Source organism: Rhinolophus hipposideros (assembly GCF_964194185.1).
Source record: "Rhinolophus hipposideros genome assembly, chromosome: 4".
Lineage (NCBI taxonomy): Eukaryota > Metazoa > Chordata > Mammalia > Chiroptera > Rhinolophidae > Rhinolophus > Rhinolophus hipposideros.
In genome coordinates, this window is record NC_138050.1 from 52,012,866 (window position 1) to 52,034,384 (window position 21,519).

The 21,519-nt window shown below is 42.6% G+C and overlaps 1 protein-coding gene across 6 annotated transcripts in view; it reads right to left on the bottom strand.

The window, feature by feature from the left end:
* Positions 1-21,235, bottom strand: part of ATP11A (ATPase phospholipid transporting 11A) — a 132,160-nt gene extending 110,925 nt beyond the window's left edge. For all 6 annotated transcript variants that reach the window (XM_081045690.1, XM_081045693.1, XM_081045689.1 and 3 more), the window contains exon 1: positions 21,066-21,235. In XM_081045690.1, coding sequence (XP_080901816.1) covers positions 21,066-21,104 — 39 coding nt within the window. In that variant the 5' untranslated portion in view covers positions 21,105-21,235. The remainder of the gene's footprint in view (positions 1-21,065) is intronic.
* Positions 21,236-21,519: the final 284 nt, after the last annotated feature.

Sequence of the window (21,519 nt, forward strand, 5' to 3'; positions counted from 1 at the left end):
TTGAATTAAAATGACTCAAACTCCCACCCTTTATATGGCAGGAGGTCATGCGGCCCCTCATCACCTTGTAGGGTCTGGGGTGGGGGCAGGCATCACACCACTCCCGGCAGCCCTCACACTCTTCATCACCCTAGATTCTTACCTCTAACCGATGACTCCTTCTTTTGCTCACATTAATCTACATTTGCAAAACAACCTTGTCACTACCACTCATAAGGCAACACAATTTGGGGAAGATCTGGAGATGAAGTAGGGCGGAGGTGGACCTGAGAGCATGTACCTGATGTCTGCTTTATGATGTCTTTCCACCATAGCTGACCATGGGACTCGTCTCGGCCATCTCTGCCCCTCCAGCCTACTCTACCAGCGTGTAGAACCCTACCCTCCACCTCTCCAGCCCGAGTCCTTCATTCTCAGGTCTTACCTCCTGTCCTTGACTTCAAGTCCAAAATCATGGAAACTTGTTTTAAACAGTGACTGTTATGGTGGGATGCCAGCCTGGTCTCTAGCCTTAGTCACCATTTACTCCCCTTTTACTTCCCCTTCACTCCAATGTATGTAAATGCACATGTGATAAGAATTCTGTCCTCAGTCCACAGGGTCTCTGTCCAACTTCCTTTCTGCTTGTTTTCCCTCATAGTGATTTAAAATACATTTGAAATTGTTCTAGGGGGGACCTTTTTATCAGACTGATTCAAAGACAAAAACAACAACAATCCACAATCTTGACATCCACAGATGATCACTGGCTAACATTTTGGAGTATAATTTTCCAGATTTCTTTCTATGCATATATTTACATGAATCCATAAAAAAGCATTATACTGAAAATGGGATCAGGTTATACATACTCTTTGTAATATGTTTTTTTTTCACCCAACATAGTATAAACTTTCTACATCAATAAATCTAAAGCTACACCACATTTAAAAGGACTGCATAGTATTCCCTTGTATGAAATTTCAATCCCCTATTAATAGAGATTTGTTGCTTTCTTTGCTATAGTAAACAATGATGCTAGGAACATTTTAATATGATCATCTTTGTGCACTTGGGCCATGATTTCCCGAGATTAATTCCCAGAAATGAAATGGAAATATTTACTTTGAATCAAGAATACATTTTTTTAAATAAATGGAATTATTCCCACAGCCTACATGTTAATTAACCTTAGATTTTTAATAGTGTTTCAAAACAAAGTAATAAATAGGAAAATTATATAAGAAAAAACAATATAAGATAGTCTATTTACTTTGATTGTCTTTCTGAAAGTTTATACACCTGAAGCAGATGATCATAAAATGACCTGTCTGTGCATCAAAAGGACAGACTCAGGCCCCAAGCCTGCTGGCCCTCCCACCATTTGCCAAGACAGCACATAGGCACACACAGATACAATTCAAATAGGCTTAGGCTGTCGACACAATGTCTTCTCTTCTTCTATTAAAACCAATGTCTTCTCTTCTTCTATTAAAACCAATGTCTAAGTTTTAAGCCTCTTTCATCCCTTAAAACTCTATTCTAACAGACCAGCCTTTAATCCACCTGCTCTTGATTGCTGAATGCTAATTCAAAACCCAGAGAACAGGGTCCCCTGATAACCTCCTGGGAGGAAGGTTATAAGAGCCTAAACGGACCCAACATCTCCCCACTCCCCAAAGCCCACCACACACAACTTGGAGGTAAGACCCTGGCTAAAGGCAGTGTAGGGGTTCAGAACAGGCCTCCCCAAAAGGTACCACTTTGGCATGTAAACTGTTTTGAGCTGAAGGCAATCAAGACCCTGCAGGCTCCCGAGAAACTTCTACCTCTCCCTTAAAGAATTTAAATTAATATTGTGGCTCCCTATGAGTGTCCCTGAGCTGTGGTGGAATAAAAGTAGGGTAACTACCAGGGTCACACACTTTCTGTGGGCTCACACTTCAGCTCCCAGAGCAGCACACAACCCCCAGGAGGGGCATGGTTGGGAGGTAACCCAAGCCCTCTTCCCACGAGACCTGGAGCCTTTGGGAACTGCTGTGTGCTGGTGCAGGCAGGGCTGCGGGGCACAGGGAACAGCCCTTGTTAGCGCTGCCAAATAATTCATTGCAGGGATATTAGGCACCGTGCAGCATCTCCAGGAGGCTGGAGAACCAGGCTAAGAAAACAGAAAGGCCATGGGGAATTCTGGCTGGAAATTGTCCCCAGTCTCTATATCATCTCCCCAGTTTTTGAAGTCCAAAGAAACAACTCATGGACCTCCCTCCAAGGCTCATCCTGCCACAAGGCTGCTGGGGGGCAAAAAACCCAAACACTAGGACACATCCAGCTCTTCCTCCATGTACATGATTTCAGTACGAACAAAGGGAAATGCATAGTATTTCTAAGGAAGAGATGCTTTTCATGTCCTGCATTCTATCTCTCACAGATGGACACCTCCCTCCCAAACCCTCCAAGGTAAGGAGCAATAACCAGACAAGGGGACCTTGGAGTTTCCAGTCCCTTGGGCACCAACCCAAATTTCACAAAGCAACAGAAAGCGTGCAAATTAAGATGTTCAAAGCAGCCACACTTGTGCTGAAAGAGCACACACAGATTAAGGTTGCATTTGGAGAAAAATTAATCTGTAAAGAATTCCCAGAGAAAGAGAGATTTTAATCAAGTGTAGGAAGAACAGATGGGGCAGTGCTGTGGGGAGGAGGAGAGCAACCCAGGTGTGGAGAACATACAACCTTACAAAGCTAAGACGCATGGACCTAAGTTTTCCAAGATCCCGCCTCTTTCATAGATTTAGGGCTGTGCCCTAAATTCTTCTCGGTAGTTTGGGGCAACCTGAGGGCACTGGTCCTTTCAGGAAGTTTTGGGTCCATAAAAATTGGTGCAGGGAACAACACAAATGTCCACTGATGATGATGGATAAACAAAATGTGTGATATACATACAATTATTCAGCTTTAAAAAGGAAGGAAATTCTAAAACTTGCTGTAACATGGATAAACTTTGAGGACATCATGCTAAGTGTAAAAGGCGAGTCACAAAAAGGACAAATAGTGTTGATTCCACTTATATGATGTACTCGGACTAGTCAAAAAAAATCACAAAGACAAAAAAATGAAAAAGGTTACCACGGGCCCTGAGAGGGGGATTAGGGAGTTGGTGTCTAATAGGGACAGAGTTTCAGTTTTGCAAGATGAAAAAACTTCCAGGAATGGGTGGTAGTGATCGTTGCACAATACTGTAAACGTACTCAATGCCATTGATTTTTATCTCATAAAATGGTTAAGATGGTAAATTTTATGTTATGTATATTTTACCACCATAAACAAAATATTGCTGCATAAGCATGTGGTTGGTCAGAAACTATGGGACAAACAGCTTCGGTGTCTGCAACCATCCTTGTGGTCAGGGGTAATCCACGTTCATGTTCTTTTGTGTCTCCATCAAAGCTTTATCACACAGAATACTTGTTATACTATAAAATCATGCAAAATAAGCATAAGAAGTGAGGCTAGAAAACCTCCTTGCCCAAATGAGCAAGCCAGGCCTTCCTTACCCCCACCTCTGCCCCTGCCTTCCCATCACCACTGTCCCTGAGGGCTTAGAGCTGGGGGACAGGGAGCGGCTGTCTCAACTACATCCATCAACACAAGAAAACCACCACAAGCATTTTGTCTGGTTGAGACGAGAAATTCCCCGGAGGGTCTCTAAGGCTCCTGTGGGACAACTGAACCCAGAAGATGCTCCCGAATGAGCCAGAGATGAGGGCTGGAAAAGGCAGGGGAAACCAGGCTTATCCCGGAGGAAGAAGGGAAATCAAAGGGAGAGGAAGCAGGGGGAAGAGCCAAAGAGAACACACAGCTAAAGAATGAGATGAAATTAAAACCACATCCATCTCATTTCGCTCTTCCACTGTCCTATCTATACCAGCCAGCCTCGCTATCACCTTTTCATCAGCATTCCTGCCTTTCTTTTTCCTCTGTTGGGTATACCCAAACTGATATCTGGTTTCATTTCATCCTTATCAACAGGTAGCTGTCAGCAAAAGATTAAACGGCCAGAATGGGATCTTCCCACAAGCTGAATGGAGAATGAAATTTCCATTCTGCCTGAAACAATGGGAGGCTTCGAAGCCACAGCATTAAATAAGAGTGAAAAACCCAGATGGGAGAGGGGTGCGGATGAGGGAGAAGGGGAGGGGATGAGAAAGCACAAATTGGTAAACACAAAATTGCCACAGGGATGTGAAAGACAGTTTGGGGGATATAATCAATAACGTTGTAAAGATTTGGTAGGGTATCTGACGGACACTTGTCTCATTAGGGAGACCACCTCAGGGATTGTGTAGATGCCTGATCACTGCACTGTACACCTGAAGCTGAAGCTGAACAATAATGAATGTCAACTATAATTTAACATATATATATAGTCACAGGATGTGGAGTACAGCATAGGGAGTAGAGTCAATGGAACTGTAACAGCTGTATACGATGTCAGAGGGGTAGTAGATTGGGGGAGGGGGGTTATCACTTTGGGAGGGGCGTAAATGTCTATTACATTGTTTTGTACACCTGAAACTCATAAAAAAGTTTCAAAAGGTAAAAAAACAAGAACACTGAAGTCTTCTTCTAAAAGACAGACATGACAACACTTAAAGAATACTACAAAATGTCACTTACGTGGCACACAATTTCTTTTTATTTGAATATGCCCAATAATGTGAATTCTTACATTCACAATAACCATAAAATTTTTTTAAATCACTGCACTTCACAGATATCCATACAGCTTTGTAAACTTTGTGTCACATAATACTACACAGAACACTAAACCAGATGAATTTATCACTATTATAAGTTCACTGAAATTCCATTGACCTTGTTTTGAACTTTCAAGCATCCACTCACATTAATCAAAAATATGCCTCATTCAGATAATCAAACAGATGCCAACTCTGGGTCTATTCTTGCGCTGAGTTGCAGGGTGGTACCAGACAAACCACCCGCTTCTGACATGTTACAACAGTAAAGGCACACCTGGGTGTGTGTTTAACACCAAGCCCCAAACAAGGCTCAGTGATAAGCGCCTCTTTGTTATTTTGTCCAATGGACATAAGAAAAAAGCAGAAGTGGTCACTGTCTGGCCAGAACCGGTCTTCAGTCTTACTGATTTCGCTCCAGCCATAGAGGCGCATGATAGAAATAGGGTTTTAACATCAGTTGGGACATTAGGCTGGTCCATGAAGGGGGGCTCCAAGGAAAAGAAAGTTGGGGGCCTGTGACCCCCAGTTAATCATCAGCAGCATTTGCAGCAATACAGATAAGGCCTCTGCTCTGGGCCTGTTCTTGTGTATCCCTCTCTTCCCAAATCACTCTTTATTGGCCAAACTATGGAATCTAGCTGAGCTTTCTAATGAAGGTTTATGCGGTGTCCATACAATGAAGGGAAAAGGACCTGCCCTGGAGACAGGCCAGCCTCTGCCCCGCTATTGCCCATAGGTGACCTAGAGCTGGTGGGCTATGCATTCTGGGCCTCCCTTCAGTAAGTCAGCGGTCTACATGCCACCACCAAGACAGAAGAGCTGCAAGAAACCAGCCTTCACACCCTGATCCCCAGCTAAACAGTGAATGAAGCATTTCATTCATCTGGTTATATTTAGAAAGCAGAGAAAAAAATGGGAGGGGACACACACACACCCTCCCTTTCAGTCTGTTCCTATCAATCCAAAAGTTATATCTGACTTCACACATTTGGGCTGTCTCCCAGTTCCTGGAGACTCCACTCTCTAGTAAATTCAAGTCTGGAATTCCATAAAGCCAACTTCCAGCTGCTTCAAAAATAAAAGTGAAACCTCTAACCCCCAAAACAGAAAACACGATGCAGTGACAGGTCATTTATGAGCAGGTTCGAGGGAGTTTTCCTTTTCCTCTCCTTCATTTTGTTTCATCAGGCAGAGTTGAAATTTAATGTAAGTTAGCTTCTGTCCCTCTGAGGTTTTATTTTGAACCAATAACTAACTTAGGGAAATTTTTCCCCTTGACTACTTCAAGTCACTTTTAAACCACAAAATGTTACAGTGAATACTAAATTCTAAATTACAACAGTATGGGAAAAGCAAGGGGCTCTGGTTTAGGAAGAATTTTGAGAACCCCAAGTCCAAGGCCTGCTTACAACCTACCGTTCTTGGTCTGGGTGCCAGGGTCCTTCGAAATTCCCACCTGGCGCTGTGGGTCAGGTTGTGTGAGGACCACAGGAGGGGAGGAGGGAGGAGAGCTGCTCCCTGCTACAGACTAGCATGGGCTGGCGGCACACACTCCTGGCCCCCAACCCCAGCCCCCCACCACCTGCTATGGGCCCATGGCAGAGCACTCAACCCGGACTGCAGGCAAGCAGGATCGGGCTGTGACACCTGGAGGGAAAATGGACAGCACTGGCTGAGCATCAGCCCAGGGCTGGGCACCGAGTCAAAAGCGCCATTATTACGTGTGACCTGCTCTCTGTGCTGAAGTGGCACACTTCACCTGACTGAGCATCTGTTGGGTACCTTCTCCTTCCCCGAAATACAAAACGAGCCAAGCCCCAGTCTCCCATATCTCAAGCCACAAGTGACCTCTGACCCCAGCACGTTGAGCACTGAGTCCTGCTTGAACAACGTGGGTGCCTTAGCACTCCTGGCACAAAGTAGCATGACAGTGCCCACCCTCTGCCTCTGCTGCTGTCACCCCCAGCAAGGCCTCCTGGCTGCCCTCCACCTAGTCACTGCCCCTGAAGCCCCAGCCTCCCCTCTCAGAGCTCCACCACTCCGATTGCTAATCACCAATTATCACCAGGGTTTGTACCAAGAAGCCATAAGGGTGACAGCTGTGCATTACTGGGTGGTAATCAAGCTGCCATTTTGACCAAACATTAGAAGCAAAGACGCGTGTAGGAATTACCCTTATGAAGGAAGACGATTCACTCCACAAGTCACGCATATATGTAGACCGCTTGTTCCCAGTGCTAAATATAGCTAGTCTAGCAGATATAACTTGAATGACATGTCCCTGCATGTCTGCAAAGAAAGAATCTGGAAAAATCTTAGCAAAATGATGACTGTTGACTACTGATTTAAAGCTGGTCTGCCCCATTATGCAGATGAAAATGTTGGATGCTGAGCAAGCAGAACAAAGGCTGCCCATGTCCCTCTTATTTCCATGTCTCCACACCACCTCGACTCCCAGCTCATGGGACTAGCACAGTGCCCAGGACAGGAGGACAGAGGGAAAGGTGTGCTGTCTAGAGGAGTGGGTCAACACAGCCTCCAGTGGGCAGCGCCGGCCAGGAGGGGCACAGAGGCCAGGCTGTGGATCCACGTGGGCCATGGTGGCAGCAGCCATTTGCCACAGAGCTATCAGGGGTGACCAACGACAATCAACTTCTGCCCAGTTCCACCCCCTCTTCCTTCCCTTTAGGTATTTGATCCTAGTAAATATTCTGCACTCTGAACTCCCTCTTAGGATCTGCTCTTAAAACCTGGCCAGCAGGACCTGAGGTTAAGACATGAACCAAATTGCTCTCTTCCTTGGCCCAGCACATTAAAAAAATAAAATAAAATCCAATATACATGATCCTAAATTCTGGACATGACCCCGGCCCCCCACGAGTTCACAACACAGGCAGGAAGTAAGTCATTCGCTGAGAAAATGACCAAAGGTACCTGAATTGTTTGTGGCAGGGTTGGGACAAAAAAAGGAAAAAAAGATCAGTGCTATGTGCCAGCCCCACAGTGAAAAGACCACATCTTGAGTGAGGAACCAAAGGTTCTGCATGTGCGAGATGCTGTCTGTGAGACGTAAAAATATTTCTGAATTTGCAAGGATAATAAATTGATAAAAAAAACAATGTCAACCCATTTTTTTAATGAACTAAAATTGTGAGGGTGCTAAAGAAAAGTCATTAATACTCTTTTTTTATTTCTAACTTTTATTTTTCTGTCAACTCCACAGATTACCTGCCAAATACGGCATCTAGCCACCTCACTTTTAAACTGGTTTTTTTTCCAATGAGCCAAACTACTTAAGAGCTATAATTATTTAAGTTACAATTGAGTTTCTCGTTAATAAGTCAAGAACTTATAAAAGGGACTTACAGCTTTTGAAACCATGCAGTTTTCTGAAAAGCAACAGCATAATTTATGAAATCAAAGAATTATTTCAGTTTATGAGCAAAAAATCCCTCATATCCCCTTTAGAGTAAAAGTAACAGGAAATCGCTTCTCACAGAACCAACAGTTTTACAGGAAAAAAAAAACATTCGCAAATATAATTTTAAATGTAATTAATCTATTTTTTTAAGTGATTTTTTAGATACTGAAAGAACATGTTATAAATCAACTGAAAATAGAAAACGTATTCAAACCAGTTAGCAGAATAGAGCTTCTGGAAGAAAATGTCACATAGAATGCTCTAATTCTTATTTCTTATAAATGCATTTAGGAAAAAGCCAATGCAACTTTATACAATCATTAAACAAACTTATCATCATGACTGTATTATTTGACTGTACTGCCAACTAAACATAACTTTTATGATATTCTGTCTCTTATTGAAGGATTACTTAATCTAAGACAAATTTTTCCAAAGATTTATTCTCTTGTTGCTCTCAGACAAGCACATATTAAGCAAAACATAAAGCTCAAATGAATCCTCACATTCAGGTATTTAATGTAATAAAACTTACCATCACCAATTATTTAAAAGAAAAAAAAACCCTCCCACACGGGTATATTTTCAATTAAAATTTAATTAGTGCTTAGGTTTCAATAAGTCTTCTCATGACCCTGTTAAGGTCTTTTTCATTGATTAAAAAAAAATGGTTCCAAACAAGCAAGACATACAATATCAAACATAGAATAAGCTACTTAAAATTGCCCATAAATCAGTTTCTGTTTGGGGATGATGGAAAAGTTCTGGAAATAAATAGTAGCGATTGTTGCATAACAATGTGAATGTACTTAAAGCCACTGAATTATACACTTACTTATAAATGGTTAAAATGGTAAATTTTACGTTAAGTGTGTTTTACCACAATAAAAAATTTACCAATAAACCAACCTATTGTATATTCATTCATTCAATAAATCAGCACATCTTTATAAGGTTATAAATCATCCTAATTTACCTATTATGTAACATTTTCTTCATTTGGCCATATAATTTTAAAACAAATTTAAAACTTTATCAAAAAGCAACACATATAACATAGACCATATTTTAAGCAATGAAATGTGAGGGGTGGCAATGTGCTCCTGTTACACAAGATGTAAGTCACACCTTGCCCCCGATCCCTGTGTTCACATCCTCTCCGGCCACCAGTCCCCTGGCCCGTCAGGCCCTGTGTCCTCCTCCAGCAGGCCTCGGTGGGCCTAGCCCTCACGTTTCCTCTGCCTGGCATCATTCCCCCTTGCCCCGGCCCCCTCAGGACCTGGCTCCTGTCACCTTGTCAGGGAAGCCTGTCCTGACCTTCTCTACCACCCCCATACTTCTCCTGAGCCCTCTTCCCATCTCATTTTTGTCTGCAGCACTTCCTAACACCTGGCACACTGTGTGCTTATTCTGTGTCATCTACCACCAAAAGGCAGTCTCTCAGAGAGCCAGAATGCTTGTGCATCTTGCTCCCCACGGAATCCCCAGTGCATACAGCAGGCACTAAATAAATATTTGATGAACATCAACTGTGGATCACCTAGGATGTACTAAGTACATCAAATACTTTTCTTTACAAGACACTTGATGGATTTACCCCTACACAGGTTCTTCAATGCCAAGAGGTTGTATGTTTTATTCCCATTTTACATTAGAGGACTGGTGAAATGAGTTAAGACACATCAGAAATGAGGACTAAAAGAAACTAACCATGACAATCACTCCAGCTTTCTTCATATGCATGTTGCTTTCAGATTTATACCAAAGTTGGTTATTACGAAAAAAAATGCATGTATATACTTCAGGATTATCTAATATTTTAATGGTTTGTATATATATTTATTTGCATCAAAACAACTACTTCCTAAAGAAAAAAATAATTTAAATTATTCCACATGCATAGAATTTATCTGTTACTTCCAGATATTTTATCAGGTATTTTATCTAAAAGTGACAGATAAATCTAGGTCTCGTTACCCTCAAATTACATATCTTCTACACCAATGATCTGTCCAGGATATTATCACCATACTTATGTTTTAGTGGGCAATCGCTGAGACCCTCTTGAAAAAAATCACACAAAAATCTAGATGATATTCTTATGGCAGAACTTCATTGTCTCTAATCCTTTGCTGAAAATAGGTTGGAGGAAATCCTCTTTTCTCTGAAGCAGGGAGGTTATGTAATGCCCAGGAAGTGGCTAACTCCTTCCCAGGCAGCCTGAGGTCTGTCCAAAGAGAAGGGAGGAGCAGACAAGCTGCTTCTGTGCTTGGAGAAGGAGTAAGGGAGGGAGGACACCAACACATCCATCTCAGATTCACATTTCCCAGAATATGAACTTGAGATCTTCAGTAACTGCATCCTCAACTTCAGGATTTCATTTTGCACAGACAGTTCAGATAGGACCATTCTGTGAGGTAGAAGAACTCCACTGGGTCCTGTGGCTTTAAGTAGTGTCATGATCATTTATGGTTTCTATTTAAGGCTGGAACCACTCCATCTTGCCCTTGCAAGCAAAGTGAGCGAAAAGTATCTGGAACTTTTCCAACAACCATCAGAGGCCACACTCCTGATCAAAAGGTGATAATACCTTAGGATCATTTCTGATATATGCTTATAACAACATAAGCAATTATTTCACGGAAGATAATGACGTTGTGATTATTAAAAATAAACAAACAAAACCCTGACATGGAGAGGTAGACAACAGTTGGTTTGGGAACTTATAGACTGCCATGAAAATCCATGAAGTTACAGATGTGTGGGTAATGGAGCGAGGATATAGTAGGTTTTGGTTCCACTACCAGAGATAACTATAGAGATTAACAACATGTTTCTATTATTGCAACTAGGATTTCAAATTCAACTTCCTAATTTTGCCAAAAGTAAAATGGCATCCTGTACAAAGGCAGGCCAACAGAATAGGAAGTACCTGAAATGCACTTCCATTTACTAGAATTGGATTATTACCCAGCAGCTTCCTGTTTTACTAAACAGACATGTCCCATCCAGTTACATGTCATATACTGTGACATCTGTCCCATCAACAAACCATCCACTATGGATTTGGATTATAATAGAAAACCCCAAACAATATGTTATATATAGTCTTGTTTTAATACCACCCACCATTCTCCTACCAGCCCCCACGTAGGGGAAAAAAGAGAAGCATCAAAAAGAAAAGAAAATACATACAACTTTAGATCTGATCAAATCAGGGAAACTCTGGTCTATTATACTAAATAATGGTCCAATCACCTAAATCTGCTTCACAATTTGAAAAAACAACCCATTCCCATGAAATATTCATTTCATTTTACTTTTGTCTTTCCAGATTTTGTGGAACATCTGCTTTTGTATTTATTTCATAAAAAAATAAGCAAGTAATGTGCTTTTTCAAATCTCCCTCTTTGATATTCCCCACCTGTTTGAATATTTACAATCTAAGTAGTTCCTACTTTAATTGTATACTATTATGGACTGAATTGTGTTCCCCCCAAATTCTTATGTTGAAGTTCTGACAACCAATGTGCTGTATTTGGAGACAGGAATTTTAGGAGGTAATTAAGGTAAAATGAAGTTATAATGGTGGGGTCCTAATCCAATAGGATTGGTGTCTTTATAAGAAGAAGAGATCTCTCCCTCTCTCCCCCTGTCCCTCCCTCCCTCTGTGCACACACACACACCTTAAAGCAGATGATTGTGATGAATTCTAATTTCTCTATATTTCACATCTTAAGGCGCCAAAGAACACTCCTTCCTGAGTTTACCACTAGTCCATTAACTTCTGCCTTCACATCCTCCGAAAAAGGCTACAGCAATTTAAAGGTAGGCTGCTCCCCTCAGCAGTTTACCTAAATCTAATCTCATGAGGGAGAAAAGCAGGTCCATACAACTACACCTGGGGATAAATTCACCAACAAAGTAAAAGGGGTAGAGGGATTTTAATGAAGTGATCAGTCTAGTGAACTGTGAGTGAAAACGGACACTCTGATTTAGAATACTAGGACAACAGCATAAACTGGGCTGAACTGGGCAAACTGGGCATATGATTGTTCTCAGCTGCAGATAAACCCTTTACAGGATGCAAACCAGAGTGGACAGGACAAGGGTTAGAGTTGGACAAAGGTCCACCCCCACCCGCTGCGTGGAGATCATTTCCTTGTGCGGAATAGCCATGGTGCTCCTTCACAGGGTTGTTTGAGGGATTAAGTGAAAGATTATGGATAAAACCCGTGGAAAGGACCCAGTGCATCAGACACCAATGATTACCAGTTCCCTTCTTCCTCTGAAAGAGCACCATGATATCCTAGGCTGCTTCGGGAAGGTACCTGTAAGCACAGTAATCAGGGTCTCTTCCACAGTAATCCTTTGCCTTTGCTCCCTTTTGGGGGGCACGGGGAGAGGGGCCAAGTAGACCAAGGCTAAAGATGCTGTATTTGCCAGGGTACATATTCCCCCTTCTATGGTAAACACAATTCACTGGCCAAAGAGTCTTTTTTACAAGTAACAATACCTTCTCCTGAAATTCTTTTGTCTTCTAAATCTGGAAGAATTACCTTCTTTTCATTCCCTGAGCTGAAAAAAATTACCTCTGTCACAAGAGATACACAAGAAAATGACAACCCCTTCTTGAGATATTTTTACAGCCCTTTACAATATACAAATTATTTTCATGTACATGAGTTCATTTGGTCCTCATGACCCAAGGAAGCAGAGACAACAAATGTCATTAGTGTCATTTTACAGTTGCCTCTGGGCGTTAAGTGAATCGCTGGAGAAGAGGTGGATTAGAAGCAGGGCTGCCATCCAAAAGGTTACTGGCGACCCAAGCGAGAAGACCATCACTGGACTGAATCTCAAATAAAGCACTGGTTAACTCTGGCCTCTACCAATTATATTATCCATGAAACAGATGTTGGGCACAACACAGCAGAAGTGAAAATTTGAAAATAGAGCTATCTAAATTAGCTTTATCCTTAGAGAATGTCGAATTCAATTCAGTGATGAGTGATAGAAAAACTGAAAGGAAAGACAATTGCAAATAAGTATAAATATGTTACTAACAAATTCCTGATAATAAACATAAAGAGAGAAGTATATCATTTTTATTCATAGAAAATGAGTTTCTCCACACTCCACTTAAAAAGGTGGAAAAACTAAAGGATTCGTGTGAAGAGGCAACTAATGACTAACTTGCCCACAGTGCTCACATGTTTGGGTCTGGCTTTCGCCCAGGTTATAAAGGTAACAGTTGACAGAGGAAACCTAAAATCCTCTCTTTTGACTCTTGGTTTAATGTTTTGGGTTTTTTTTTTCTTGTCCCAGCATGCCAGCATAAGTAAGGCAAACTACCCTCCTGTATATACTACTAAATAGGGCTTTCCTTCCAAAATATGGTATATACCAGAAGAAACAAATCTCTGCTCTTGGCGACCACAGTCATGTACATTGTAAATAAAGAAAATACACCCAGGAACAGAAGCAGGAAGCAGGTGAAGCACATTAAGAAATCTGAACAACAATTTGAACAATTTGCCTTAGGCTCCTCAAGTATCCAGCCAAACCGGAAGAGCCTGTATGCTTCCTGAGGGGAGGGGGGCTGTCACAAGCAGTGGTGACAGAGGAAGCCACAGAACAGTGCGGAACTCTCTGTGAATGGCTGTGAAATCGCTCCAGCAGTTGTGGTCATGGGGAAGCCATACAGTGCAGCATTACCAGATCATGCCATTTTTGAAACACTGGGGAAATTTATTTGTACTCACCTGTATTTAAATGTTGACAAGAAATTCAAATAGTTGTGAAGCCCCTGAGTGGGCGGAAGCCACCACATCAGAGGTCGGATTTCCTGCCTCTGTTCTTGAACAAGGGTTCTTAACCTTAACTAGGGCAGGCACTCCTCTGAGAATCTGACAAAAATTGGGAAACTCCTGAGGAGAAACCCAAAAGCATGAAATGCAAAAAGTTCTGCACACTTGTAAGGGAGCTCAGGTCCCATCAGGAACTAGTTAAGAGCGCCTATTCTTGACTGGGCTCTGGGTGAGGGGCACTGTTGCTAGTTTCTCCTTTCCAGGCCCTGTGGTCTCAAGAATGAGCACAAGAAAAGAAGAAACAAATTCTAGGGACTCTGGTTATCAGAGGATCATCCCATCATCCACAGAGAGCTCTGTGTCAGGACACAGGGACACACCACACACCGAAGCTACTAACTTTAATCAGATCCACCCAGTGGAGGTGCAGGGACCCCAAGATGTGACTTAATTTCCTCCATCTTAGAGTTTATTAAGTAAAGGGGTTGAACCAGATGCCATCCCTGTCTAGTCCGACATTTTTATGGATATGAAATGTACCAAGAAAAGAGAATCCAGAAGTTTGAAGTAACAGTAAACATGATTTTTAAAAACTGTCATTAATCACTCAAGTCCTTGGAAGTACCATGAATTTTCCTTCCGAATTGCGTAAGGGCAACTTCTTCGGAGTTCTCATTAACAATAATGATAAGAAGCATAATCACTCATTCAGCAGATGTGTGCGGAGTGCCCACTCTGCACCAGGAACTGCTCCAGGCACAGGGGGGAGAAGCTGGGATACAAAAAGCATGGGATCCATGGACATAAAGATGGTATCTGGGGTCTCCTCCTAGGCAGAAGTGTTGATGGAGAAGGGACAAGGGTGACCAGAGATGGGGCACTGGCAATCAGGAAAGGCCACAGGGCTGATGATGCTACTGCATGGCTTTTCTCTCTGCCTGGCACGCACCTCCCAGACAACAGCACGGTGGATCCCTCGTCCCTTCAAGCCAATGCTGAGTAAGGCCTGCAAACCTCAACTTACAGTCCCCCAATTCCACTCTGGTGTTTCCAGCACTTATCACTTTCTAGCACACTCTAACATTTATTTATGTGATTTGTTTCCTGCCTGCCATCCCCCAATCCAAAGTAAGTGCCATAGGGACAATGAGCCTGTCTGGCTCACAAATGTGTCAATAAATACACAGGCACTCACAAAAACGTATGCTGAGAGTATTTAAGTACACCGAGTGCCGCTGAGGTCCAGCATGAAGGCAGAAAGGTGACTGCTGGAGGGGGCCACCTGGGAGGTGATAGACACAGTGATCAGAAGGCCCACCTAGAGTCAGGTACAGATGCGATAGGAGGAAAGAAATAAGTGTCAGACACATTAAAGAAATTTAGCTGTGAAGGAAACAGAGAACTGGGGGTGATGTCAGGAGGGGAACATGGGGTCAAGAAAGTTTGTTAAAAAGGGGTGATATGAAGGCAGGATTACATGCCATGGTGATTAGAAGAAATCACCTTAAAGAGGGAGACATTGATGATTCTGGAAAAAGAGGGATGGGGGTGCAGGGAGTGGGTAGGAAGGACCCAGAGTACAAGCTGTGGCACAGGCCTCTATCAGAATGAGGTCCTTGCCCCAAATCAGAAGGGAGGTAAGAACATAAAGAGGAAGGGCTGGTGGGGTGCATGGGGAAAAGGGGCGCATCCTATCTGATGAGTGCTGTTCCCTCTGCGAAGTACAAGGCAAGGCCACCCATAATGAGGAGGTGTAAGAGGTCTGAGAAAGCAAGTGAGAATTGAAGTGTTGCTGGGCAGCTTTAAATCCACATTTCAAAGATATCCACTGTCTGAGCACCTACTTATGCAAACACTGTGTCCCATTCAATCCTCACAGTGACCCCTCAGGAAGGTACATTAAACACTTCCATTTCAAGATGAGGAAACTGAGCATGAAGCAGCCAGCCAGCCCGCCCAAGGTTTCATAATCAGAGTCTAAACCTGAGTCTATTAGGCTCTGATGCTAAACATTGACCTCCAAAATCTATTTTGTTTTTCTCAGATACCAGCTTCCAAGCAAAAACAAAAACAACCCCTTGTTCAACCTTGTTGAATTTCTAGTGCTGTAAAAATTGCTTTTCATTGATTTTCATTGCAAATAAAGAGCATTTTCCCCTACATTTAATTTGGTTTTAAAGAGCATTTATAAGTCTGGGACGTGGGGAATCTAACCATCTCTTACTAACCTTGTTTCTATTGAAACATATTGCCCAAGCACCAAGGAAAAATTTGTACCATTTCCCCGAAAATAAGATCTAGCCGGACAATCAGCTCTAATGCGCTTTTTGGAGCATAAATTAATATAAGACTTGGTATTATATTATATTACATTACATTATATTAAAATAAGACCCGGTCTTATATTATTTTTTACTCCAAAAGACGCATTAGAGCTAATTGTCCGGCTAGATCTTATTTTCAGAGAAACATGGTATTTTGGTTTCAGTGTCCAGCATATCTGCAAACAGAGGACTTCCTGTGTAGTTAAGCAGCTAGCTATGTTCATTGGTGGGTTTAAAGCAGTTTTAGCCAACTGTAAACTAGCGACAGTATTCTCATCTCTGGGAATTTAACTGACTATAGCAAAATCCAATAATATAAATACCTTTTCACCTATGTTATTAAATTTACTCTCCAGCATGAAATAAAAGCATCTCAAGATCACTTATTCCTAATAAGCAGACATTAAATAGGGTTTGAAAGAATGGAAGGAATTTAACTTAATAGCTAAAATGTCCAGGTTAAATCATACATCTAGGCAGACTGCTTTAAGATGTCCATTTGAAACATTTGAACCCCGGAAGACAGGTTCCGGGCTTAGTAAACTCGTGTGTAAACACTTTACAAGGCTGTACCGCAGCCCTGCTCCACAATGCCACAGCCAGACTATTAGTCTTGGAGAAGCTATTAGTCTTGGAGAAGATACCTAAACGTCACCTATTTCAAATACTTGAAGGCCTTGGTGGCTAAAGTGGCTTAACTTAGAGGTCCTGTGGTGTAGACTCCAGGAGCTGAAAAACAGGAAGGCCCCACTCTCTCATCTGAAGCTGGATTAGAAAAGGCAACTCCAAAATTCTGCAGCTTTTTAAGTTTTTAAAACAAGGTGGTATAACTGAGTCAAACAACTAAGTCTGTCTTTTAGAACAGGCAACCTCCCAGGTGAATACTGATGTTCACGTCACAAACCATTTGGTGATAAAACATAAACAAAAGCAGACACATGTGCAGGTATAAAAATTGTTTAAGTTTTTAGAATGTTTAAAGCACTCTAATATAGTCATGCTTGAAGTTCTCCAGGGACCCATAATATTTATTTTTCCCTTATAAAGAAAACCCTAATGTAATAGTTTGTTTCAAAAACAAATATCTACATCTAATATAATCATGCTTGAAGTTCTCCAGGGACCAATAATATTTATTTTTCCATTATAAAGAAAATCCTAATGTAATAGTTTGTTTCAAAAACAAATATCTACTGTCAGCCAGGAAAACCTTTACATTTTTCAGAAGTTTACTACCTTAAAATGTAAGAAATGTCCCAGAAAGCACAAATTATAAGATAGAAACAAGTAGCAACTTTGACGAGCAGAACAAAACTAGTGAACAATATCCAGGCTGAACTATTAAAAACAAATTACAGAAACACAACAAAATTAAGCTCTTGACCTACAGAACTTTAAAGTCAAATCTCCTAAATGGGATGCATGGAAGAGAGGGAGAAGAGGAAGTGTCCTGCCAACGAGGTCAGCCTGGCTTAGGACGCTCACCCATAAATAAATTTCATGGACAAATGTAGCCTGTAGACTTGTTTGGTCTGTATATTTTAGCACACCTTGTTTTAAACTTTGCCAAATCCCCTCTGAGCCCGCCCTACACACTGCTCAATAGCAGGGTGCCCAGTTTACCTGTCCACTGCGACCCTGGGCCCCTTCTGGAGGGTACTGACTGACCAACAAAATTGCTTGCTCTCTCCTTACCAACCTACTCCGAGACAAAATTATGTTAATAACTAGTAGTGACAAATTTATTGAGCGCTTCCTCAGAGCCAGGCACCATTCTTAGCTCCTGCCCTATAGTAACTCATTTAATCCTCACAATAACTCAATGAAATGGGTACTATTATGTCTCAGATGAGAAAACTGAGGCAGAAAGCAAGAAGCAACCTGCCCAAGGTTACACTGTAGGATCTGCAGGTAACCCATGAAGCTACACACTGGTTTCTCTCAGAATTTAAACTACCTAAATCTAGGCTTCCCACCTCACATCTCTAAAAAGGAGATAACATTAGCTTTTTACCCACGTCATTAAAAACTTCTTTAAAAAGTAGATTAAACTACTTCATGGTATATAAGCACTGTGACATTTATAAACACAAAATATCTCTACATAGCTATATCCATCCAAGCATCCAAACTACCAGTAATACATGCTTTGGAGTATATATGGCATATTTTGGAACAGAATACTCCCATTCATTTGCCTATTGTATCTCTCTGGAATTAACCCAGAATAAAATACTTATAGCAATGTTTTCCAAAGCCGTCTTTATCTTTTGGCAAACCTCATGCATCAGAAGGAGATGAAAAGTTTTCTTTGTCCTAGAAATTCTGACTATGTGAACACTAGAAAGGAACAGGGTTTCAGCTACTTACTCATGTTTATAAAATAAGTCACATAAGGAAATGGCAGGAAATATAAATATTCAGTCCCAGACTTTTTTTCCTCTAGCAAAAGAAAATATAATTTTGTCCTACATATTAAAAGATAACCAAATTCTAAGAAAACAAATCCTGACTGTTTCTGGAAAAAATCAAATTAGTTTAATAGTATAGACATGAGTTTAATAGCATGGAAATTAATGATTTTGTATGTGAATACGGTGAGGTAGCCAAATGATTAGACTGCAAAAAAAAAAAAAAAAAGAAAAAAAGATGTGGAATAAGAAAAATAGAAATAATAATAGTATCACATAACTTGCGGTCCAGGACCATTACCAAAAATGCATATGCTGGGAAAGTTCATTAAGGAATATTTACCACTTAGATTTGAGAGAAAATTTAATTTAATAAATTTAATAACATACCAAAATGGAGTTTTAAAATGCAAACTACATTGAAATTTATATAGATTGATATAACATGAGACAGCAGAAGGTCTGGAGAAAGTAAGGGAGTAAAAGACAAAAATTAGACATACTGTGTTTCCCCTAAAATAAGACCATCAGCTTAGCCAGACCATCAGCTCTAATGCGTCTTTTGGACCAAAAATTAATATAAGACCCAGTATTATATTACATTACATTACATTACATTACATTATATAAGACCGGGTCTTATAGTAAAATAAGACCGGGTCATATATTAATTTTTGCTCCAAAAGACACATTAGAGATGATGGACCGGCTATGTCTTATTTTCTGGGAAACACAGTATGTCTGCCTCTCTCACAGGAGGCAGGAGTCAGGCACCGGTGGGAAGGTCAGACCCATCAGGCAGTGAGCCTCTGTCAGGTCAGAGGAAGAGGAAAGATGGCCCTTCCACCCTCCTATCTCTCATGGAGACAGACTGCACATTATTTCTCATAATTCGACCATCCTTTTTATTTCAAAATGTTAGAGTTGGAACAGAACAGAAATTATTAATAACTCAAAAAATAGTTGAGCACATTTTAAGTAAATGCTAGTTCCACTCTCCCTTTCTTCATTTCCCTTTGAGAAAACCAAGGCAGGAAAACGACTTGCCTAGTGACCTAGACCTCCTGAGTGATACAGCTGAGAAAAGAATGTCCGTGTCCAATAAAGCATATCTTATAAATCTGATTACCTACCATCACTGTTAGTGGGTTTTCAAGATCTTATTACTGTACAAAAACAAAGGTGTCACCTGATGTTTACCACTCACATTATAATGTGGACTTTGAGGAATAACATGAGCTTTTACATCTGCTAAGCCTTTCCCCACCCCTTACCAGAATCAGAGAGAAAAGTTCTCTCCACTTAAAAAGGTAATCCAGACTGACCTTCCTAAGGGAACAACTACGGAAGGTGCATGCAAGTTCCCTAGACTCTTTCTTGAGTCTTTTGTTTAGTGAATAGACTCAAGAGAAAAGCATTGGTTTGGACAAAAAGAAACACTTTCAACTTCTGCCAAAGTCTCCTCAAACAAAGCTCATAAATATGAAAGACTGCCTAAGGTAATTCCTATACCAGAAAAAAACAAAGTTCCCATAATAACGCCCTCTTCTACTCTCAGACTTCAATACCCTGGACTCAAACCTGTGACTAACCACGGGCAGGGACCGTCAGCCGCTCAGGAACAATGAGCCTTTTGTTAAAGACAATGGCAATGAAAACAGCACCCTCCGGACAGTTTTCTTTCTCTTCTGCACACACACCCCCTTTTTATGCCCAGTGCCAGTGATTAGTTCCGCACGGTTTCCACTCTGTCTGACGTAGAAGAAAAAAAAAAAAGACACCATTTTCTCCCCCTCAACCTTCCCCCAGATCTCACCACCCCGTCACCACCGAAGGTGGATTTCCAGAGGAACTTCAGAACACCGCGAGCCTCTGATCTGATTAGTTACAGTCAGGGGGTGAGGGGTGGAAGAGTCCAAACTTCACTCCTAAATCCTCCAGTGTGTGACAAACATGCAAAATGACCGCCTTTTTCTGTATAAGTGTAACATCTCCAACCTCCTAATCCTCGTGCATAAGCCAAACCTGAACATCCCTCCCAGTCCTGTGCCCTACGCTGAGACCGAGGAAGATTGCTGGGACAGCCCTATCCCAGCCGGGACTCCAGGGAGGGATGTGGCTGTGGACCCGGAGCAGGTAGGCGCCGGATCCGTCGGAAGCCCGAGGGGACAAACTCCGCAGGTCCTCCCTGAGTCCTGCTCGTCACCCAGGGAGCGGCCAGCATCACGAGGCCGTCCAAGCCCTCAGGCTATGCAGCCCCGTGCTGGCGGCTGCAGCAGAATCGGGGGCTGTAGGCGGGGGTGCCTGGTCCCCAGGGCCGGTCCCCGCCCGGTCACCAGTCCCCCTGCGAGCAGCACTCACGTATCTCTGCACAAGCGTCCGCACGAGGCTGCAGTCCATGGCTCCTCCGGCCGCGCCCGCCCGCGCTCAGCGCTCCGGCGCCCGGCTCAGCGCTCCCATGGGCCCGGGCCCGAGTGTGGCCGCGCGCCCCCGCCCCGGTCACGGCCTGGGAGCGCCGCGCGGTGCGGGGGGTGGCCGCGGCCCCTCCGTGCTCATGCCCGGCCCGGCCCGCGGCGGCCGGCGCAGTGGTGGCCGCTCGGCGGCGGTGGCCGCGAGCCCGGGCTGCTGGCTGTGGGGTTGCGGGTTAGGAGCTCGGCGGTCCGGCGGGTCCTACCGCTGCTCTGTGTCTCTGCTCTGCTCTTCTGCTCTGCTCTCCTCCCCTCTCCTCCCGGGTCCTCCGCCAGCAGCCCCTCTCAGCCCTGCCTCTCGCCGCTGGGTCCCAGCGCTCACGTCACGAGCGCGTGTGAGCATGCGC